At 58.2% G+C, this 23715-nt stretch overlaps 1 protein-coding gene across 6 annotated transcripts in view; it reads right to left on the bottom strand.

The window, feature by feature from the left end:
* SYT7 (synaptotagmin 7) overlaps positions 1-23715 on the bottom strand; it is a 61089-nt gene that overhangs the window by 14867 nt on the left and 22507 nt on the right. The window contains exons 2-7 of one of the 6 annotated variants that reach the window (XM_074336468.2): positions 21808-21911; positions 17562-17641; positions 13972-14103; positions 12833-13057; positions 8697-9065; positions 4667-4789 (exon numbers count right to left, since the gene is read on the bottom strand). In XM_074336468.2, coding sequence (XP_074192569.1) covers positions 4667-4789; positions 8697-9065; positions 12833-13057; positions 13972-14103; positions 17562-17641; positions 21808-21911 — 1033 coding nt within the window. The remainder of the gene's footprint in view (positions 1-4666; positions 4790-8696; positions 9066-12832; positions 13058-13971; positions 14104-17561; positions 17642-21807; positions 21912-23715) is intronic. The other 5 variants (XM_074336469.2, XM_074336470.2, XM_074336471.2 and 2 more) reach the window with 5 other exon arrangements.

Genomic DNA, 23715 nt, shown 5'->3' on the forward strand with positions numbered 1-23715 from the left:
CAAGCCGCTGCCGTGTCCTGCGGCCAGTGGGAGCTGTGTTCTGGTCCACAGGGAGACCTGGTCTCCCCCACCCCCAGTGTGATCCTCCTTGACTGTCCCTGTGGGTACTATTTTGGGGGTGCTCCCACTCCTTCTGTTCCCCAGAAAACCCCGCATCCTCCAGTCACTGCTTGCATGGTGCTGTCTGAGCATGCCTGCCTCCCTAGAGGCCCCCGTGCCCCTGCTGGGAGGGGAGGCTCCGTGGGGGAGCTCCAGGTTGTCTCCCCGCATCATTACCCTCTGCAAACACACCCAGAATGCCTCTCTGGATGCCCCACCTGTTTGTTCAGGCTCAGCGAGAACTTAGGTGCCCTTCAGACACGAGACTGACCAGGTGAAGCCAGGACAGCTGTCCACACAGCTCTGCCCAGTAGAACTTTCTGTGATGACAGAAGTGTTCTATATCTGTTATCCACGTGTGGCAACTGAGCATTTGAAATGTGGCCAGTGCAACTGAGAACTGAATTTTTAATTCTGTGCAACTTAAACTCATTTAGATTTAAATAACTACCTATTGGATAGGGCAAGTCGTTACCTTCTTGCTCCCCGGTCCCCACCCTTCTCCCACTCTGAGGACTGCATGTTTGAGAAGGCTCTCGCCCAGGGCAAAAACACAGGCAATACTGAGAAGCCCCGGATAGGACCCTTCCACCCTGCCCTGCCTACACTCCATCTGCCTTGTTCATGCTGTTCCCTGGGAGCCAGGCTCTCTGGCAGAGGTGGTGAACCCAGGCTATGTCCAGCTGGGACTCAGGAAGGGGGCACTAAAAGCCTGCCCAAGGAGCAGGCTGGAACATCCCATGAGGAGGAGAGGTGGGGGCAGGCAGCGAGGAAGAGATGGGGAGACTGGCAGTGTGGGGCTTGGGACAGGCCACAGTACAACAGCTTTCAGAGTACCAGAGCCAATCGTGGAGACCACACAGGCTGGACACAAGCCATGGGCCTCGGTATGGACCAGCCACCAGCACACAGTTGGCCTCGCAGGCACAGACAGACATGCATGGAATATGCCAGGCCCTGGAGGAGAGACACCAGGACCCAACAGCAAGGTATGTGTGCACATATGCATGCACACACACTCGCGTGCGACACACACACACACACGCACACAAGCCCAACGGATACCCAGGGGAACAGGGGGAGAATGGCACGGGGGACAAGGCAAGTCAACCAGAGCAGCAAGATGGCACGCATACAGCGATGCACACACTTCAATCACGAGAGGAAACATTTGGGCATGCCAAGGTGTGCTGGTGAAGTGGGACAGACTGAAACAGAAAAAGCAGGGAGCAGTCTCTGGGACAGACACCCTGAGAATCAGACACACGACGCACCTGCTGTGAGAACCCGGCCTTGCCTGGACCAGACGAAAACACCCCCCTCTGCCCGGGGACACATGGGTGCCCATCCCAGGGGCTTGGCCACAGCAGAGCACGCACACACATGGACACACATGTGCGGACACACACACGAACACACACGCGTGGACACGTGCTTACGCAGGCAGGCACAGGGAGGAAGAGGAGACTGAAATAGCTGGAGAGGTAAAGTCAGGTTAAAAATAGAGGGGGAGAGGAGGAGAGAGCGGAGATTGACTGCTGAAGGTATGAGAAAGTTGGAGTTATTTTGGCCACACCACAGCGTCAGCGCAGCTGCAAAGCAGCCTGGGAAAAGATGGTCAGCGCCACTGAAGCTATTGGAGGTCACAGAACAGAGAAAGACAGAGAGACAAGTGCACAGAGAGGCAGAGGGAGAGGCGCAGGGGCCCGTCACTGGCCCAGGGACATCCCTGTGAGGAGCAGATGGGAGGAAGGAGGGGGAGAGAGAGGCCAAGAAAGGTTAGTTGGAGACGAGTGAAGAAGGCTGCAGGGTGGACAAGGGCACACAGAGGAGCGAGGCGGCCGAGGAGAGGCAGAGAGGAGGCGGGGGACACACACCGCAACAGGAGAAACATTGTGGCTTTGGGGCAAGGAGAGCGATGGGGGTGGTCAGGTCCCCGCCCTGCCCTGAGCCCCACTCAGGTGGGGGTGGGGCCATGGTGGAAACCATTTGGATCCCAAGAAGCAGTGGTGAAAGGGATGGGTAGAGCAAGAGGCTGGGATGGGTGCAGGGCAGAATGGGTGACAGCAGAATGGGCACAGCAGGGTGTGGCAGCTAGGGCAGCTTTGGCCTCCCTCCTGGGCCCAAGAGCATTTTGAAATTCTTGGAGTCCACTGCACTGGGGCCCAGGAGCTGAGCGATCCTGGATGGGAGGTTCCCAGCCACCAAATATCCTCGGAGTAGGGGCAGGCACCAACCCTCCCATCTCGTGTTCCTTGCTAGATGCACCCCCTTCTTGTTTGGGACCTGGAGTGGCCGCTTCTTCTCCTGGGGTTCTCCTGCTTGCAGACCTCAGGGGTTGAATGTTCCCCCCAACAACAACCAAGGGCCACCCACCCCTCTCCCCAGGTCTGGAGGCAGAAGCTGAAGAGGAAGGGACAGCTGACCCAAGCCTAACATTCCAAGGTCCAAGGAGCCAGGAGCCCAGAGGGGTGGAGCCCTAAGGTGCCTGGGGCCCAGTGGGTGTTGCCAATGCCAAGCTCGGGATGGGGAGGGTGCTGGGAAGGAAGCGCTCGATTCTGGACACCCTTGCAAACACCCCAGAGGCCATGAGAAGTGAGCATCCAGGATGGAGTGGGCGTGACCAGGTGGGAATGGCATGGGTTCACTCGGAAAGTCAGGCTGGGTCGGAGTGAGGTCCCACAGCCTCCACCTCCACACCTACCTTTCCCAGGAAGGTAGGGGACAGCTGATGTAATGATCAAAAGGCATGAGTGTGTTAAAATATGGAATGAGACCTAAGTGGCAAAGAGGTAAAAATAGGCTGTGGGTGAAAATGGAGCCAGCTAATTAACACATGGGTGATGTGAAATCTCGTTTCCAGCCTGCATCTGCTCCCTCACACTTCATACCTTTCCAGGCAAGGGACTCAGGTGCTTAGCAGGCTTTTCAGGGCTTCAGCCCCTTCCTGCAGCCTCTTAACCTTGGTCCCTGGCCCTCTCCCCATGGCCCTCTGACCTGCCTGTGACCCAGCTCTCAGGCCCCAGCCCAGGAAGCCGGGACACCTGTGGCACCAGGTGGGGTGGAGGTGGCAGGCTCTGTTCCTCCTGCACCCCAGGACTTGGGCTCAGGGTGTGATACCCTCTGTGCCACTGAGTGAAAGAACTGGTCCTGCTCTCTCCTCCCATTCTCTTGGGGACTTCCGACTTTGCCCACCGTAGACATGTAACTGTGGCCTAGGGTGGGAAGACATGAGAATGCTGGTCTCCAGAAGCCACCGGAGGGGCAGGCAAGTCAGCTGTCTAACTCTCTGCCTGTCCTTTCCTAACCCACAGGCCCCTGGCAGCACCTTGGGACAACTCCTTCCTGCACCTAAAGGCCTCTTAATGAGCAAGCGTCAGGGTGTCTGTCCGGCTGACAAGATCTGACGAGTGCCCCAGCCCAAGGGCCTGTTCCACATTAGAAGCTTCACATGTCTGAGCTGGAAGGGGTCAGCCTGTCCAATCCTTCATTTGCTAGGCAAGGAAGCAGAGGTCCAGGAGGGGCTGTGACATGCCCAAGGCTGCAGAGCAAGGTTCTGGCAGAACCAGAGCTAGAAGCACGGCGTCCTGGCTGCTGGGCCACGTGCACTGTCGGGCTTTGGTCTGACGAGAATCAGACCTGACCAAGGTGAGGAGCCCTCCTCTCGTGACTACAGGTGTGTGGCCATCCCCAGCCTAAGGTCAAGTGAAAGAAGGCAGCCAGACCAGGTGCAGGACGACCCCGCCTTTGTGATGCTGACAGAGCCCTGGGACCTCCAGCCTTTTCCAGTCCCCTTCCTCTTGAGAGTTCCCCACGCCCTTCCTGAGATGGGGGCATCAGGGCTTCCCTGAGTTCCCGATGGCTGTGGACAGTTAAATGCCTACCCTCTGCTCAGCCTGTGCTATGGCCACGTAGGCTATTCCTGGTCCCCCCCAGGGCCCTGAGGGCCAGCAGCAGGGCTGCCAGTGACAGGGTGCTCTCGGCCCCTCACCCTATGACCTCCTCTTGGTACCTTGGGCTCAGGGGCTGCCTTTCTGGTTCCCTCTGGTCACCAGGCCTCTCCCATGCCCCAGACCCTCCCCACCAGGGGCTCCTCTTCCATCAGCGGGGCAGCCGGTCACACCTCTGCTTCGGGGTGTGTGACCATCACCCCAGCGGGGCCTCCAGGCAAGAGGGAGGTTGAGGTGGTGGGGATGAGGGAGAGCAGGCTGGCGCCCCTTCCCTAACATCCCCCCCATCCACCAACCACCGGAGAAACTGGGATTTCTGGGTCGGGGGTGGGGCAGAGATGAAAGATGAGGGGGCAGCAGAGGGGAGCCAAGCAGGAGGATGGGGCAGAAAGGCTGGCTTGCTCCGGGCAAGGGCAACCATGCCCGGGGAGCAGGCTTGATCCAGAATGGTCCCAGGACGGCCGCACTGGCCTCCGACCCAAGGGACACCACCGGGGTGGCCGTGTGTGAGGGCACCGCCTGGGGAGGGGCTGTCCTCCCGCTCCAGCATCCGTTGAAGACACACCGCCTCGTCCAGCTCTGCCGCCGCCACCGCGGGCCCTCGCCTGAGCTCGTACCTCTTGTCCCCCTGAGCGTTCTGGTTCTGCTGGGTTCCTGGGTTTTGCAGGTCAGGGATATTGGCAAAGTCATCCTGTTCCGAAAGCCCTAAGACCAAGGATAGCACCACCATCCGGCCTTCCCTGCCCGGGGCGGGCAGCCCACCAGCCGGGGTGAAAGAAGGAGGCCCCATGGGCAGGGCAGGGAGGGGAAGGAGAGAGAGACAGAGACAGAGACAAAAAGAGAGAAGAAAAAAGCGTAAGAAACTGGCCCTGCAGGAGAGAAACCAAACTTCAGCACTGTCAACAGTTGTAGAGCAGAGTGGGGTGGAGACAGGGAGGGAGGGAGGGAATGGAGGGGAGGTGTCCATGGTCTGAGGCCCAGCTCGCCTGGGGACCAGAGCAAGATTCTCTGGAGAAACGGAAGGGGCTGGGCAGAGGCCTGCTAAGGTGGCGTGACTGGCACGGTCCCAAGGGGACACTCAGGGGAGGCTGAGGGGAGCAGAGCCCAGGCCCTGGGACAGAGACTTCCAACAACTAATTCATCTGCAGCTGAACAAAGGCCAGGGAACACTGGCTCTGGCCATCCGGGTCCCTGGGAGGAGAGGGAGGGCTCTGTCGCCATCTTGCTTCAGGACTGTGCAGGCAGGTTTGGGGTCCCAGCCAGGAGGTTCTTAGAAAGTCTGGAAATCCACCCTATGCGTATGGAAGGCCCTCATACATGCGTCTCCAGGTCATGGCAGCCAGGTGTGCTTAATGCCAGGAGTCGTCTTAGAGCTTCCGCCCAGGTCCCCGGACACACAGCCCATTGGAGGGGAATGGAAATCCCTTCTGGCCTCTGGTGTGTTTTGGCCATGGTGGTCCTTCTCGTGTATCCCCCTTCCTGGAGATCCAGGCAATAACTACCAAGGCTTTTGGGTCCAGTTCAGGGGCTACTCCTTGGAGAAGCAGCCCAGAAGGCACCAAAAGGCAAAGATGGAAAGAGAGAAAGTACAGGAACTTGGCAAGGTCAGGAGAAATCCAGGCAGGACTCGAGGGAGCCTGTGTCTTCCTTGAGGACAGTCTGGAAAAGGCTGGCCAGTCCCGGCAGAGTGGCGCGGGCAGATTAGAAGGTGAAAACCTCTTGGCCTTGTCATGTGGGCGGCAGCATGGGGCCGGAGGTCAAGGTGTGACATCTTTAGTATGGCTCAGTCTCAGAGAACCACTGGGCGACTGCAAGGTCACCTGCAATTGCAGGGATACACGTGGCCCGCTGCCCCTCAAAGCCATTTGAGTTTGTGGGCATTTTCTGGGTACTGTGTGGAGCTCATCCAGCATTGTGTCTGTCATCCGACAAAGGGAGAAGAATTCTCAGACGGTGCAGGCATGAAAGCATCTCAAGAAGGGCCAAGGGAATGATGGTAAACCTGGTGGAATGTTCCAGAGGGGGGCAGATCCTGGGAAGCCTACCATTTCCACCCCCATCCAGGAGGGCGAGGAAATGATAAGCAACTGGCAATGCCTATTTTTCAGACAGGTTATCAAAAGGGAACTCCAGCAGGTGAGAACCGGCCGCTGAGGGGAGGGCGGGAGCACGGGGGAGCTGGCAGTAGGCTCTGGGGAGGGAAGTTAGGTGGTTGCACTGCCTTCTCTGTCTTTGTATCTGTCCTGGGCACGGTCATTCCAGGCTGACACTTGCACTGGCATCTAACTTTTGGGAAACAATCCGCCTTCAGGAGGAATCCTCATTTTCTTTGTTCTCTGCCCACCGGTCCTGTTTTAGAGTTGGTAAAATTCCATTTGCCTGCTTGGGAGCTGGTTGCGCTGGGGGAGGCAAACCCAGAGAAAACAACATGTTTTTCTTTTGTTCATGCGTTTTTTCAGATACTCCTTTTGCTTTTCTTAAAAACAAAATGGCTCCTCTGCATAAGTTCCCAATTTGTCATTCTCTCCAGATCACAGGCCCCAAGGGCGAGAATGGGGGCAAGACAGGGAGAGTTGGGGGAGATGTGGTGGTATTGGGGGGGAGTCACACCCATTAAGCAGGAGGAATGCCTGCCTCCCGGAGAGAGGGGGTTGGGATATTGGGAGGCCTGGCTCTCGCTCTCACCCTGACCCTTGACCTGGGCTACCTGTGTTTAAGTGAGTGAAAGGCCTCAGAATCTAAACTGTAAGGCAGGGGTCCGGGGTCAGAAAACTATAGCTGGTGGCCTGCGTTTATATAGCCCACAAGCCAAGAATGATTTGTACATTTTAAAATGCGATTGAGGCGACACGTGTCCCGCAAAGCCTAAAATATTTATAATCTGCTCTTTACACACTTTGCTGACCCTGGCTGGGAGGGACTACAGTGGAGGGGGTGTGGGGTTGGGTAAGCCCTGGCAGTGGCCGGCAGGTGCGGGGCACGTAGCTGTGGTGGGCAGAAGCAGCGTGGACAGAGAATGCTGGCTCGTGAGAGCCGCTCATCAAATCCTAGTTGACTAGGGGGGCGTAGGCAGGGAGGAGGTGGTGAATAGGGGCTTTCCTGCAGCTGGCTACTTTCTTCCCAGAGCCTGGGGATCGCCCCTGCCCCAGTCTGATGGCTGCGAGAACAGGAGGCAGGGCTGATGGCTGTGCAAGGAGCAGCCTGAGGCCAGAAGGAGCCGAGGAGTGCAGGGACCCGGCTGGCTCTGTTCTGTCCAAGCCATCACAGCAGCAATTCCCTCGACTCTCCTAACCCATGCCAGTGCCATAGCATCTGTCTCAAAACAAACTGCGACCTGGAAGCCAGGAGGCTCTGCTGGGCATCTTGTCATGCAGGCGTCCAGCTGGATTCCCAAGGGTCCTTGGGTCGGGGAGAGCCCTAGCGGATGGGCTGCCCAGAACTGCCAAGTAGACTCACAGGCAGCATTTGTGGGCCAGGCTGGGGCCACAGGTCACTTGCACCAGAATGGGAAGCTGGTGTGGTAGAGCCTCTTCTGTTGGGTGCCTCTGCCAGGGGCAGCACTCCCGTCTGCCCTGGAAATTCAGGCTGGAATCTCAGTCGGAGAGACAGGATGGTCTGAGGGACCTGCGTGCCTTCAGAATCCCCATATCTTGCCAGTGAGCTGGGCCTTGACTTTGGCCTTCCCCTTCCTCCTCCCTTTCTCCTCTCCCAGGCTTGGAGGGCTGATCTCCTGCTTGTGAACACTGCTCCCAGGAAAGAGCTGGCCGAGGGGAATAATCCCCAGAGCCTGGAAGGAAGGTCATGTTAGGCCCACGGAGGTGGTGATACCAGGGACAGAAGCCCAGGCCTGCCCTGGGTTCTGGGTGCGAGCATAGATGCCCAGAGGGATGCTGGGGAGAGGGTGCCCTGGGTGGGAGGCCCGTACCAGCGAGAGGGGGAGAGGGGCACACGGCTGGGGGAATGGCTAAGGTTCAACACTGACGGTGAGTGGTTACTTCTCACCTGAAATAAGGCTCTGATTTAGAAACAATGTTCTCTGGAGCTTTGGGAGGAGCATCCAAGGTTTGTCCTTAGGGGACGGGTCATTACAGGAGCCAGGGCAGGAGCTAGAGGACAGGTGGCTATAGGAGGTCAGAGAGGGAGAGGACAGGGGAAGTGAGAGGGAGGGAGAAAGCATGCAGCAGGAAGGTGAGCAGAGTAAGGTTACAGGGAAGAAGTAAACTGGAGGGGAGGAGGCAGGGCCTGGGAGATGGAGTGAAAGGAGACCAGGTTTGGAAGGAGGGGATGAGGGAGGTCACAGGAGGAGAGGGCGAGGCTGAAGGGAGGCCACCAGCAGTCAAGAGGAGACAGATCTGGGGACCTCAGCAGCTTCCCTAATGTCTCCACTTACTTTTAGGGGGGACCTTCTCTGAGCCCGGAGACACTGAGGGTGGGCTAGGATCATCAAAGGGGTGGCTCAGAGACAAATCCTTTCATGGGGGGGCTTCAGGCTCGAGCCATGAGCCCTAAGAAACTGGGGAGGGCGTGGCCAAGTTTGCTTGGCACTCTGCCCAGGAGATGGAGGGCCTGCTGGCAACTAAGGAGATGTAGGGGAAAGATGCTGGGTCGGGGAGGTGGGGAGTCAGCCCGCTCAAGGGGGGGACTTACAGGAAGGATTTCATGTCCAAGCCTCGGTTTCGAATCTGCCCCACCACGTGGTCCCAGCTGCCCGGGTTGGAGCGGCTACGGCCACCGGCCGCCCGGTACTTGGAGCCAGCTGAGGTGCCCTGCCGAACCTGGCCCCGGCCATAGGCCCGGGGGTTGTGGCCCGCCACTGAGGCCGTGTGGGCCTGCAGCTGGCCTAGGCTCTGGCTGGTGGTGGGCTGGCTGGGCTGCCGGCCCCGCTGGTGTTGGCTTAGCGGCTGTTGCAGGCTCTGCTGCCGCGTCAGAGTGCGGGGTCGTTGGCATTTCGGCTCTCCCGTGGAGCTGGGGATAGACTCAAGGGTAGTGGCCGTGGACAGGGTGGAGTCCTCGAAACTTGGGGCGGGTGGAGGAGAGGAGAGAAAGGAGAAGCAGGTGAAGGGATCACAGTGGAGGAGAAAGAAGCCCAGAGCCAGGACTAGGAGGCCCCAGTGCAGGCTTCGCTCTGCCGGACCTCGCCAGGCCTCCATCGCAGTGGTCACCGCTCGCTGCTGCCGTCGCCGCTGCCACCACCTCACCCAGGAGGCCACCCTGAGGCCCTCAGGTGGGCCCCGCCCAGCCCACCCTCTGTCCTTGATTCAGCTAGTGCCCAAATTCCTCCTGTCTGAGCCAACTTCTCAGCTGGTCTGAGTGGGCCACAGAAGAGGCAGAGGCTGCTGCGTGGTGAAGGCGGGTCCCCAAGGCCCTGCAGCTGCCTGTCATGTTAGAATGGGAGGGGATGGAGGGAGCTGCTGCCTGCCACCCCCTCCCACTGTCTCACGGGGGGAACCCCAGGAAAGTCTGCCTCTGTGTTCTAAGTACTCCTGGCCTTTGGAGACACAAGGAAATCCAGGCCAGTGCAGAGCTGGCCTAGTAATAAACGGTGATTCGGGGGACGGTGGCAATTCTTATGCTTTGTCCATGGAAGCCATGAGTGTGCTCAGGCTCCCACACCTCTGCCCTGTGGCCAGGGCTGCCTCCAGACGCAGGCTCTGGCACAGATCTTCGCCCTCCTTCCAGGGTTCTGTTTCTGAGGTTAAGGGACCCCTTAACCTCATATCTTGGGGAATGACTCCTAGTTAGAGGAGGGGACCTTGGAAAGGAGCAGATGTGGTGGGAGCCCTAGGAACCACTTGTCTGAACGCTTTGCCACAATTCTGACAGAGAAACAGCTTGACTATCCTGTCCTCTATGCATTTGAAAGAGGGCGCCCGCCTCACAGGCCCACCAGCATCTCAGAAAAACGCTGGGATTGGGGGGAAAGGACCTACAGGAAACACCTGGCTGATCAGAGGCAGGATGACATCAAACACATCGGCTCAAAACCCTTCTCTGCCACTTCCTAACTTTGGAAAAGTGAGTCTACCTCTCAGTTTCTTCATCTGTAAAATGGGGTTGAAAAATAAGTCCCGCTGCCTCTGTCACAGGGTTGCCATGAGGACCTAATGAGGTTGGGCCCAGGGATGTGTGGTACAGTCAACACTCCCTGTGGTAGCTGCAAATGTCTCAAGGAGACGGAGCTAGGAGGAGTCAGAGCCTCCTGGCCTCCCTGGGCAAGCTGCCTGCTTCCTGCTCTGGCTAGAGATTTCAGCACATCTGACAGGCAGGGCCAGAGCCAGAGGTCCCAACGTCCTCCTCCTCTGTCCCTTCCCTCTGCCACCCAATCCAATGGATTAGGGGAAGATATGGGCCCTGGGCTACCTTTTTTTGTAAATCAAGTTTTACTGGAACACAGCCACTGTCATTAATTTACAGGCACACCTCGTTTCATGGCACCTTTGCTTTACTGTTTCACAGATACTGGGCTTTTTACAAATTGAAGGTTTGGGGCAATCCTGGGTGGAGCAAGTCCATCAGTGCCATTTTTTAGCAATGAACTATTTTTTAATGAAGATATGTACACTGTTTTTAGACATAATGTTATTGCACACTTAATAGACTACAGTATAGTGTAAACATAACTTTTATATGCACTGGGAAACCAAAAACTTTCACGTGACTTGTTTTATCGCGACATTCGCTTCATTGCAGTGGTCTGGAATGGAACGCACAGTATCTCCCAAGTTTGCCTGTACATTCTGGCTATGCCTGCTTTGGGGCTACGATGGCAGGGTTCAGTAGGTATAAAAGAGACTGTGTGACTTGCAAAGCCTACGTATATATTTCCTACCTGGCCTTTTATAGAGAGAACTTGCCATCTCCTGATCTAGGGCACCAGGGCAGCCATGTACCCCCAAGCTGCCCAAGGGAGGGGGCCCCAGGACCCTTGGAGCCGCTTTCACCACTGCAGCCAGACCTCAGCTTTGCTCACCCCCGAGCCTACCCTAGGAACCAAAGGACAACAGTTAGGCTGCCCCTGTGGGCTGAGAGAGAGAGAGAAAGAGAGAAAAATAGTGAAAGAAAGTCAGAGAATAGTAAAGAGAGAGAGAAAAGGAGAGGGAGAGAGAGAGAGAGAGAGAGAGAGAGAGAGAGAGAGAGAGAGAGAAGCAAAACATGGCTTTAGCTGGGGTCTTGGAGGGGGCAGCAGCCTTGCCTGGCTCGGGCCTGGAATCAGGGCTACCACCAGGGGCAGGCCCAGGCCTGGCCAGCCAGGTAGGCTGGCAGCTCCCGGGGGACAGGCCGAAGCAGGGGGAGGACAGCACCTGGGCGGCCGCCTCCTCCTCCTTGCTGACCTCATTTTGGTTTCCTATCATATCCAAAATTAGTCCAATTTACAACCTCTCAGTCACAGGAAACTAAAATTGGTTCCTCCAGGCCTTGAGCCAGGATGGCATGGAGGCCTCAGCCAGCCTGGAGTCTGTGGCCGGAGCAGCTTAGGGAGGGCGAGGTACTGGGACTGGATCTCAGACAGGATGTGGAGCTTCCCTCCAGGGTCCTCCCGAGGCCTGACGTCAGGGGCAAAATTGGCTGGCGTTCCCTCAGGCCAACAAGCAAATGAGACCTGGGCACAGTGGGCATCAGTGGTTCCCAAGGCAGGAATCACAGGCCTTTTGAAGAGAACCAGGAGGGCCCAGATTGAGGCAACAGGCTAGCCCAGCAGCTAAGAAGGGGTCCGGGCCCCCGGCCTTCTACGTGAGAGGCTGCTCCATTAGCTGGGAACAAGGCAGTTCTAATAGCTGACAATGGAACTTATGTCCCACTGGTCAACGAGAATGGTCATAGTTCAAAGGATTTAGAGCCTGGAAGGGCTCAGCTGTGGGGAAATGGAAGGTTCTAAACGCCAAGATGAGAATAAGGCTTCCCTACGGTGGGGGAGAGGGCAACGTACTATCTGCTGAGAATAGGGGCCAGTCCTAAATCCATCGCCTAAGAGAGGGACTGACTACCTGCCTGGCAAGCTCAGACAGCTATTAAAAAGAAAATAGAAATTCTGTCTGACGTCCAGACCACCCTCATCAGAAAAGAGATGTTAGCTGGGGCTCAACAACCCAACCTCCAAGAACACACAATCCCAACAGCTGACAGAGGGACAGCCCGCTGACCAAGACTGGGACAGCCAGTGATGATGGCCGAGGTGAGGATGAACCAATGGGGACAGCCTGTCTGTTCATGGTGGGCTGATGTAACAGATGGTGTGATGGTACAGGCAAGACTGGGGCAAGTCAATGGCTCACCTGATGGTCAAAAATGGAAGGGCTCAACCTCTGGGTCTAGAGCCATCTGCTGACTGTAAGAGGGAAGGCCTGGTGACAGATGAGTGGCATAAAACACAGGCTGAGAGTGGGCCAGCTCCCCAAGGATGGGATGGTCCAATGGCTGAACAGCCACAGGCCTGCTCCCCGTGGAGGGGTGACCTGATGCTGAGATAGGGCTGCCAATCAAGGAGGATGGGATGACCCAAGGCCTGAAATGAAGTTGCCCTGGGGGCAGAAAATGGAATGTCCTGGTCACTGGTAAAGAAAGAGACTGATGGGGGCAGTAGCCAGAGGCTGAGATGCGACACTGTGTGGCTGCTACTTGTGCTCAATGGCAAGGACGATGGGAGTCTCGTGAAGCAATGGAATGAGCCAGGGGCCGAGGACGGCACCTCTGGGGGCAGCAGCGGGCATGCCAGGGGTCCCGCTGTCCACCCTGGCGGGGCAGGCCTGAGCTCACGCTCCGGCAGCCATGGGGCCATCACTCACTTGGACAAGTTGAGCTTCCCTGCGGCCAGGTGGCTCTGCACCGTGCGCCAGCGGCCTCTCCCCGCCTTGCCAACGCTGCCTGGCTCGCTGGGGGCAGTGCCGCCGCTCCTCAAGGCGTCCTCTCCAGGTGGCGGCACCGGTGCTGGCTTCTCCCCCAGCCGGCCTTCCCGCTCCACCGCCAGCCCCGCTGCAGCGGCCACTTTGGCGCCTGACAGGAGGGTGCCACTGGAGGCACGGGCGAGGCAGCCAGGTGAGGCACCCGGGCCAGAGGGGCACCGGGGGTGGCGGTGGGGGAGAGAGGGCAGGTCACACGTGGGGGTGGGGAGGTAAAAGAGGAGGAAAAACAATAACAGATAAAAGGAAGAAAGAGACAGTGAGAGAAGAGGAGAGGGACAGACGGACAAGAGACAGACAGAGAGAGAGAGAGAGACATCAGCACCGCAAATGCGTTAACAGCAGAGCCTGCAGAGAGGAGAGAGGGGGACCAGGGGGCCGGGAGTCGGGAGTCGGAAAACAACGCACCACACAACGGAGGGGGGCCCCTCCCCACCGCCTTGGGCAGGGGCGGCAGGGGTTGGGAGAGGGCAGCCACCTCCAACTCTATCCCACAGGACAACGAAGGGTTAACGACGGAGGAAGAGCGGGCTGTCCAGGCCAGGAGGCCCCCAGGCAGGGAGAGAGAGAAAGCCGTGTTAGTCAGAGTTCATCACCACTACCACCATTACCGCCATCACCGCCACCACCGCCACGACCGACCACCGACCACCACCACCGAGCAGCCAGGGCAGCAGCACACAGCAGGGAGGAAAGCTGAGCCACACCGAGAGGGAGGGACCAAAACGGGCAACCCCATCCTGACTGCACAGAGGGGGTGGGGCCACGGGGACCAGCTGGGGGCCGGTGTGGCCGTGGAGGGGGCTCTCCTGCGTGGCTGGCCCTGGGGGGTGGGGACAGGATAGGGGCAGGCAGGCGAGGGGGGGCAGGAGGGGTTGCTCGTCTCCATGGTCAGCCTGCCCATGGGGTGCATGGGTAGGGAAGTGGGGGAGGAGAGTAGGAAGGGAGAAGTGAGGGGCTGGGAGGGGGAGGAGGACGTGCGCGGATACTCGGTACATATGATCAAACCAGGTAAAGTCACTCACTTGAGGGACAGTCGTGGGTCGCCATAAGGGGCGTAGGGTGAAATGTTTAGAATAAACTCCTTGGGAGGGTAGGAGCTCCATTTCTGCTGCACTGTGCTCTCATTGTTATTCCAAAAGTCTCTGTCTAGATCGCTGGAGGGGCAGAGAGAGAGGGGAGAAAACAGGGAGATACAAGAAGAAACAAGAACCGCCAGTCCTGTGGGGCAGAGGGGCCGGGCTGGGCACACAGAGGGCAGGGTGGGCCAGGGTCAACTCCTGCAGGAGGAAGAGAGGTGGGCAGGCTCGCCGCCGACGCCCCTTGCACGCACATACACACGCGCACACACACACTCGAGGGAGGGAGAAGCCGTGCAGAAAGGAGGCAAGCTGCAGGTGGGCCACTGGGGCCTCACACCCTGGGAAGCTGGTGGGAGAGAACGATGGTGAGAGAGGAGGGGAGAGGGGACAAGGCCCCCGGGTGGGATGTGGTGGGGAGGAGGAGGAGGAGAGGGAGCTGGTTTCTGTCTGTAAAGGGCTGAAAGGTAGTCAGACCCTGCTGCCAAATTCCTGGGCCCCTCTCCTCTGGCCTCAGTCTCCCTGCCTGTCAAACCAGAAGGCTGGCTGTAACTATTAAGCCAGTCAGCTATCCTGCGGCAGGATGGAGGCCCCAGTTTGGAAAGATCCGAGCTTCTCCCCTTTCATCCACTTCCAAGGGACAGGCCCAGCTAACTGCCCGTCTTTTTCCTCTTCCCCTTGGCCTGAGGTTCCCAGCCTCTTCTGCTCTCTCCCACCTCGCGAAATGAAACCTTTACACAAGACGGGCAGGATCTCAGCTGAGCTGGAGACCCTCTCTGCTCACTGCAAATGTGATGGTTGGGTCACTGCCCCCCTCCCCACAAAGAGAAGCATCTGCAGGCCTTCACGTTGCTGAGGGCATGACCAGGGTCACAGAGGCCCTTCAGGTCCTCTGTCCTGGGGCCTGTGTAAAGGGAGCCTGCCCTTCTCCGGGGGGACAGTGAGCAGACTCAGCCTCAGGCCCTTGCCGTGTACCTGGTCGGGCAGCCTTTCCCTGCGCTCTGTGCCTTTCCAAGGTGGAGCTGCTCGGCCTGGAAGGGATCTTCTGCCCCAGTGTTCCCACCCGCTCCTGCTGGGTGACATGTCGTATGGAAGCACACAAGTCGTACGGAAGCTGCCAGAAGGCATGGCCTGGAAACCCCAGGAGCTGAGGACAAGTTTGACCTTGATTTCGGTTCTCAACCTCAGACTCAGAAACAAAGGAGAGAGAGTACAGAGAAGCTGGGCTTCCACCACAGGACTCCTTGGGCCTCCCTGCTGTGGAGAGAGTCTCTGTCCAGAATATACCTTGGAAATGTCTCACAGGGGACCCTGTGACCAGGGTTCAAAGCCAAAGCCCTGAGCCCGCTCACAGGGGCAGTGAGGGCCAGGGATGCGAGCGGCAGGACCGGCCAGGCCCTCAGAGGTGGGAGGCCCCTGCCTGGAGAGGCTCCCTCCACAGAAGACCCTATTCCCACCAGAGACATCCTTTGGGTCCCCCTCCCAAGTGTAACAGAGAGATGGGGCAGTGGGAAGACTTCCTTTCTTCCCCGCCTCCAAATCTCCAAAGTCAGGGCCATCCAACCCTAGGTACCGGAGAGAAAGATTCACCCAGGGTCATCACTGCCAGGCTGGTTTCCCAGCCTATGTTCCAAGGAATTCCAGGGTCCCTCAGGTAGAAGAGGGGGTCTTAAATTAAATAAGTTTGTACAACACTGGTTCCTTTAGTGCAGGACTTCTCACAGTCTTTAAGGTGTCGATGAATAGCAGTATCTCCAAGAGGGAGCTTAGTGTGCAGTGTTTCCCAAACTTAGCTGGTCATGGAACCCTTGGTTTGTGGAATAATTATTATTTATGGGGCATGGGTGCTTTGAGGAACACAGTTTGGGAAGTGCTGCTAAAGCATTCAGCTTCCCAGAAACTCTGACAAGCCAGTCCCTTTAAAGGAAGCCCTGCGGCCAGTGCGGAGATTGTGCAGTGGGTAAATCTTGCTTCCGGCCCCTCCCCTGGCTTTGGGCCCTGGCCAGAGGCAAAGGCCTAGGAACCTGGGGTACTAGACCTGAGTGGTGGCTTCCTTCCCCTGAGGCAGAGGGTCTGACAGCTCAGCAGGGTGGGAGGGGGCAGGGGTTGCAGGGCTGTAGACAGGTGGGGGACAGCCCACTGCGGCCCTCACTTCATCTTAGAGCGCCCTCCTGGGTTCGCCACGCAAGCTCTTGTGGGGAATCCTGTCCAGGACTCCTGGTCCTTCTCCACACTCCCTTGCCCAGGAAGTTATGGTCACCTGCCCGAGACAGCCCCCCTGGCCCAGACCATGGCTACAAACTCAGTTTGGGGCTTAGCCTGGAGGCGGCACAGGTGCTGGGCTGGCCCAGTGCTCCCCCCACATGGTCCCTCCGCCTTCAGAAAGCCTGGCGCCTGGGCTCTGCAACAGCCCGAGACCAGCCAGCTCTGGCTTTGAAGACTGGAGAGTGTGCAACAAAACCCAGCTTCAAAGGCTTCCCGCAGCCTCCTCAGGAGCCTCCTCCCACCCCCCCCCTCAGCCTGGCCCACCTCTCCACTTACCCGCCCAAACAGACACACACCCAGCAGCTTCTGCGAAGGCCCCAAACAGGGTCAGAGCAAGAGATGGAAAGAGGAGGGGGCAAGGAGGGGCAGAGAGGGAAGGCCTTAGGAGGCAGGGAGAGGAAAAAGGGAAGTAGGAAGGGAGAATGGGAGAAGGGAGGGCCAGGGAAGGGCAGAAGGACTAGGTGGGAAGGGGGCAGAAGGAAAGGGGTGGGGCACGGCGGGCCTTTGGCTGGCAGGATAAGATGGAGGTGCCCCCCAACCCTACCTCGGCCTGACAGCCTCCCCATGAAGGTCTGGACTCAACAGAGGAACAGGCTGGGGCCATTGGCCAGAGGGCAGAGTCCTCAGAGGGAGCCCCTATTTCCAGATCCCCCAACCAGGTGGGGCAAGGGGACTTCTTAGCAGTGGGCTGGCCCACGTGGTCCCCCGTGGAAGGCAGGACTCTCAGAGCAAAATGGGGAAACCCAGGTGAGTCAGAGGCAGCAAGACATGCAGAGGGCACCGGGGGTGATGGGGGAGGGCAATGGCCCTGCACCCGGCCTGCCCTCCTTCCAGGTCACCCTGAGAACACAGATGGGGTCTGAGAAAAGAGCTGGAGAGCTGGGTGGGGTTGGGCACAATGCGTGTGATGTTTGGGTTGGATGGAGGAATCAGCAATCAGGGCTGAGGGCCCTGCAACATTGTGAGGAGGGTCTGAGGGGCACAGGCAGAGAAGGTACCCTGAGATGTGTGGGGGGTGTGGGGTGGGAAGAGAGCATGGCACTGGGGTGTTCGGTGCGGGGCAGGGGACCCGGACGACGTGTGTGTGTGTGTGTGTGTGTGTGTGTGTGTGTGTGTGTGTCAGTGTGAGTGTGTCAGAGTGTGAGTGTGTGCGTGTGTGACTGTGTGTGTGACTGTGTGTGTGTGTGTGTGCAGATCTGGGGAGGGGCAGGGGCTCCTCCCAGCTGGGCTGCCTGTGTGTCCCCACCCCAAACTCGCAGCCTGGCACCTACTTGATGGCCTTCTTCTCATTGCGCCCACGCCCTGAGTCTGGCGTGCCCACCGTCTCCAAGGAGTTCTTGTAGCGCTTGCCCTGTGGAGATAACACCAGGTCACTCCTGGGACATAGGGCTGCACCCTCCCTGCCTCCCCAGCATGCCCGCCCCCCACTCCTGGGAAGGAGAGTAGACTGGAGCCCAGCCTTGCCAACAAGGTCGGAGGCCAAGGTGCGAGGGTATCACCACTGTGGGGTGCCAGCCCCACCAACACTTGCTCTTTGGTTGCCAGCTCCTGGGCCCCATTGAGCCCTAAGACCTGCCCTACCCCCTTGAACTGCACTCCATTCCTGATCCCAGAGGTGGGGCTCCTCCTGTCCCCCTGTCTCCTGGGGCTCTGGCCTGGCTCCCAGAAACACATCTCTCTCTGCCACAGACAGACGGCTCTCAGGCGCCTGGCCACGTCACACTGGCCACGTCACCACCCCCAGATGGTGGGGTGGCATCCTGCAGGGCAAGGTTGGCAGCGGCCCGTGATGTGAGCCTCAGGGGCAGAGAGTGCATGTGCCCAGTCCTGCCCAGGCTGTGTCTGTCATTGTCTGGGGGCTCCCTGGGGTCCTTGTACACAGGGGCTGGGAGGCAGGGCAGGGCCTGAGCACTCTCCTTTGTGGGAAAAAGCCTTGGGAAGAGAGACTGCTCACTGACTCGAAGGCGGGGGGCAGCCTGGGCCAGCCCCCCAGAGTTCCTCACACCAGCATGAGTCGGGGCAGGGGAAGGGCAGGTGGGCACACCAGGTCCCTGATTAGTGGAAGGGCCCTGGCTGCAGCGGCAACTGGGCCTGCGCCTGGAAGGTGAGCACCATTCACCTTCTCGGTTTGGGTTTCTAAATTTAGCTCATGCAGAGCCTGGCACAGTTAACATTCCTGGCTGCCACCAAGTGTCCTCGAGCACAACTATGGGCCATGGGCAGAGGGGACGGGGGCTGTGCAGGGGCTGGGGCTGCCCCCACAGTCCATTCTCCCACTGGGCACTGGCCTGCCCCTGCCCAGCCGAGTGGGGACACACACACATTTCCCCAACACCCAGTCATGTGCACCAACACCACAGCCACAACAGTCAATTATTCTATTCTCCCTAAAGCAAAATAAAAGCCACACAGCCGCGTTTCCTGGCGCTCCTGCCAGCTGCAGCCCCTTCCTGGGCTCAGCCGCCTGTTCAGGGAGAACGGCAGCTCAGTGGTGCGCCCCTGACGGGTGTACGGGGTGGGGGGAGGGCCCTCCTTCTGCCTCCAGAGCCCCTATGTCTCAGGGGTGCCAGGGTCCTGGTCCCAGCACTGCCCCACGTTCCGCATGTCACCCTAGTCAAGTCCCTTGCCCCCTGGCCTCTTTTTCTTCCTTTCTGAAATGGTGTGGTGTCACGGGATGGGCCCTGGGTCCCTCAAGCCTCAAGGTTCTCATCATAGATATTATTTTTCTCCTTACTTACTTCAGCTCCCACCCCTGGGAATGTGGCGCCCAACAGCAGGGACCGGATAGCCTCTAGTACTTGGTGTGGAACCTGGTACCCAGCAGTTCTCAAAACTATCAACTGGGAGCGCCTGTTAGTGGCCCCTCCCCCAAGGTCCAATCCCCAGGCTGTTGCTGCCTCTGAGCCAGAACTTTGAGAGTTAAAAAGCAGAGCTGCTGCATTCTCTGGGTCCACAGAAGCTGCCCTCACTCAGCTCCATCTCTGATCCTTCCCATCATTACCCAAAGTTCAAATCCCAAACAATGCCTAGTTCCAACGGGGATAATCAGGGCCTAGAGCCCTCCGTGGCAGTCAAGGGCCCTTTTTGGGCAGGACCCTCAGGCAGGAGCCCTGCCCCCACTACTCTCCAGCACTTCAGTGTGGGGCCACTGGTGAGGGTCCCCCAGCCCTACCCCTCACCTCCTCTCCTCTTCCTTCCTAATCTTGGCAGAAGACTGGCCCTGATAAGCACTCTCTTCTAAGGCTGGTTAGCTGTCCGTTCTCAAGGCCAGCCATGGCTGGGGTGGGCTGCCTGGCTCACCCAGGGCCGCTCTCCTTCCTTCCACAGTTCAAAGAACCCTTCCCTCAGGTGGCAACTATCACTGCAGCAGGTGCTGGGGTGCTATGGAGGACAGGAACCAAGGACAGGATTTGGGGGGGGGGCGGGGGGAAGTTCATGGGGCAAGCATAGGAACCTCAGCCGGGGTCTAAGAGACATCAGACAGCTTCTAAGCAGCCTATACCATCAGCCTGCTCATCAGGGAGGGAGGTTGGCCAGGCTGATCTGGAAAAAGCCAGCTGGAGATTAAGGAAGTTATTAATGTTTAGAAATGTGATCTGGGCTGTCAGGGTATCACATCACTGCTGCTGAGGGGACAGGCAGGCAAGGAGAGCTCAGCAACTGTGCAGGGCACATTTAAAAGCCCCTTCCATGCAGCAAGGAGACAGCCTGAGCAAAAAGCTCCCTGGGTTCTGTGACCTGGGGGTAGGGGAGGGATGGTGGCAGGATTGAGGGCTTGGCAGCTCAGAGGAGCAAGTCAAAAGGGCAGGCTGTGGTCTGGACCCCTGGGAAATTTCCTGAAGCTGGGAGGAGGGGCTGGGACCAGGGGAGGTTCTGCATCTCTCAGCTGCCCTCATGCTACAAAAGCTGTCAGCTTTAAACTCCTGTCCCAGGTAAGGGAGGTTGGGGGTGAGGCTCTCACCACACACACACACACACACACACACACACACACACACACGCTCTGGAGCACTTACCAGGGTCAGTTCACTCAGGGATATGATGAGATGATCCCCAATCCACTATGCAGGGGTGAACAGACACACACACACTGCACCAGTACCCTCAAAGTCCACGCGCTCAACACAAACACCAGCACTCAAGGTCCCCAGCAGCATCTGCTCATACATCTACCCCTGCCTTATAATACAGACAGACAGACAGACAGACAGACAGACAGACAGACAGACAGACAGCCTAACAGGCACAACAAGACGTGCAGGGCTGCAGCGCGGGCTCAGCCACTCCCACGGCCTCTGAGGACACTCACAGACGTAGAGGCACGTGGCCAAGCCCCACACTCCACCTCCCCTGAAATTCTGAGACAGACGCAGCCACAGGAGATCCAGGAACAATGCAGGACAGCCAGCCTGGCTCCACCTGAATGCAAGGAGCCACTGGGTCCCAGCACACACTCTGAAGGAGCTGCTGGAAGTTGTATATCCCAGGATGGAGAGTCACGCTCCCAATTCCCGAGTTTGCCTTTCCTGAAGGAGGCACGCTGGGTCCTCATCACGGGGCATCTGCCCTTTCTCTTCCATAAGAGTGGGGCGTGAAGCCCCGCCCCCACATTGCTGCGGCCACAGCCCTCCTCCCTGGGAGAGAATGAATGGGGCTCCCAGATTAGGTACCCTGCCCCCACTCCTACCGTTCTCAAACTGGGGGATGGAAGGTACCTGCCAGGGACTCTTTCGCATCTACCCCCAGGAAAGGTCCCACACCTGGGAGGCCTCCCTGCCCACCTTCGGGGATGTCCTTCTGCAGACCCTCGAAGTGCCCACCGCATTTCTGGGCTGGCGCGGCAGGACTGGATACGAGTGAGGGTCTCCTGGGGCGACCACCCGCGGGCAGCTGTGGGCTACGCGCGGGCGGCTCAGCCCGGCTCCCCCTCCCGGCGCCCTCAGTGATGAATGTCCCTCCTGACGGTCTCGTTACTTATTAATGGCCTAATCCTGCGCGTTAATTCTCCAGCTCTCGTTAAAAATGAAAAGAAGCGGTTTGTGCTTGTACAAACCCTGAGAACCAGGATGGATGTGCGGGCGCTGGGGGCGGGGCGGGGCGGGGCGGGCGCCGCCGCCTCATTGGCCAGGAGACACGCTCGACCACGCCCAGCCCTGAGGGAGGGCAGCGGACCGAGGGGAGAGGGCTCGATTCTCAGTCTGCGCGTGTGTGCCTGCGGCTTTTTCTGCGGGAGATGGGGCGTGTGTGCGTGGAGTTGAGAGCGTGTGAATGCCCATGAGACCCATGTCTGTCCGCGAATGTCCGCAGGTGTGTGGCTCTGGGTGTCCACGCAGACATACGGGGCCAACATCTAGGCAAACGCAGTGCCTGCATGCCGGTGTGAATTTCTAGCAAGTGTGCCTGACCATGTGAGCAGGTGGGTCATCTGCACACGCCCTTGAGAGCGTTCAGGAGCCTGTAATTGTGGGGGGCGGGGTGCAGGGCCAGGCCCCGCCCCCGGGCCCTCAGGAGCCTCACCAGTTTGCGCTGACACCAGTGGCAGAGGCCGCAGAGGACGACAGTGACGCTAAGGCTGACGGTGATGATGGCAGAGACCAGCACGACATCGCGGGTGGGCGCCCCTGGGGAGGACATGCACAGGTCAGACCCTCATTGGCCAGAGCCAACCACCCTCCTTTGGCCCAGAGCCCCCCAGAACAACCACGATATCTTTCCAACTGTCCCCCACACTGGGAGCTCTGAGAAAGTTCTGCTGGTTCTTTCTGGCTGGCTGATCCTGGGACGTCTCTTTGCCTCTCTGTGCCTCAGTTTCCTCATCTGTAAAATGTGGGAATTGTACTGGTTGGCATCTCTCCCGGTCTCTTCCTGCATGGGTCCTGTGTGAGCCCATGGCATTTATACCATCATCCAAACTTGACGTCTTTAAAAGGAGAGGCCAAGTGTGCCCCTAGCCCAGCCAGGCTTCGCAGGCCCTTCAAATCCCTCTAAAACAGCCACTGTTTCTTTAAGGCCTTCCTGCTGAGCACAGTTCCATCCCCTCCAGTTCATACTCTGAGCCACAACGCCACCTGAATTTGCCCAAATGGTTATCATTAGCTCTTACAGTCCCTCTGAGGACATGTGCCCTATGGGCACTAACAGACACTCTTAAGTATCTGGCCGAGACTCAACAGCCACGTGTACCATCAAAGAGGAAATCTCTGGAACCCTCTGATTAGTCCTCACCTCCTTCAGCCCAACTTTCCTTGGGCTGGAAGTCCACCCAGCTGGCCTCTGCACCCCCCACCCCCCATCCCTTAGTCCCTGAGCTCATTGTTTGCAATCTCCTACATGCTCACAGGGCAGCCCAGCAGCTTCCATTCTAAGAGCTCAGGGGTCCTAGACTTCAGGAGTGGAAATCTTCATGGACCTGCCCTAGGAGGAAAATCCCAGGTTTCGGTGCAAATCCCACCTCTCGCTCTGTGTGTGGCTTTGCATGAGTCACATAAACACTATTTTCTCTTCTGCAACGCAGAATAAACCTTCTCCCTACCTTCTCACAGGTGGTTTGTCGACATGAGCCCAAACCAAATGTAAGGAAGGCGAAACATGACCAGAAGTGATCATGTGGGGAGTTGAGTGAGCATGGCAGAGATTACATGTGCACTGTAAATATGTATGCACTGAGATGTGTCCTCAAGTCAAGGAGACGCTGTTTATTTACAGAGGAGCCTGTGTGGGCTTTTTGGTGCCAGTGATGCTGGTAATTAAGAGCCAACGATAGCTGTCTGGTCCTGGTTCCTGTGGTTTCAGCTTCTGGCCTCCGGTCTCTCTTGTTTTGCTGTGGGGCCTCAGGAGCAGGGCCAGAGGTCATCACAGTTCTCAGGACCTTCAGGACTCCCTCCCACTACCACTCCAGCGCCCTGGGCACCTGGTTCGCTACCTACTCTCCCTAAAATCCTGCTTGGGTCCCACTTCTCCCTTCCCAATTTCCTGAGCCTTCCAGATGTGGGAAAAGGCCACCCTCACCTGGTCCCCACCAGCCAGGCCATTTAAACTTCCCATCTACCTGCCAGGCCAATTCAACTTCCTCTTGTCCGGAGTCCACAGCCTCAGCCCCCAGGAAGCCCCTGTAACCAATTCACTGTGAACCTCAGGGCCCACAGCACCAGAGAGCTCTGACTTGGACAATCTGCAGATGCCAAAGAACTGGCCCAGCCCTTCCCTTCCCCAGGTGGAGGAGCACATTTGCTAATGTTCTCAGGCCAAATGAGACGCCTCCATTTTTAACCTCCAGACTTTTGGGGCGTGGGCAGGACAAATGGAAAGAGTGATGGCCATAATGCCACAGGACATGGCCCCAGGGCCCCAGGATGCAGAGCTGTGGTAAGGAGATGGGCTAGTGTGCCTTCCGGGAAGGGGGCCTACACTTTTTCCAGCTCTCTC

This window comes from Rhinolophus sinicus, chromosome 14 (genome assembly GCF_057876585.1).
Source record: "Rhinolophus sinicus isolate RSI-liver-muscle chromosome 14, RSI-T2T, whole genome shotgun sequence".
Lineage (NCBI taxonomy): Eukaryota > Metazoa > Chordata > Mammalia > Chiroptera > Rhinolophidae > Rhinolophus > Rhinolophus sinicus.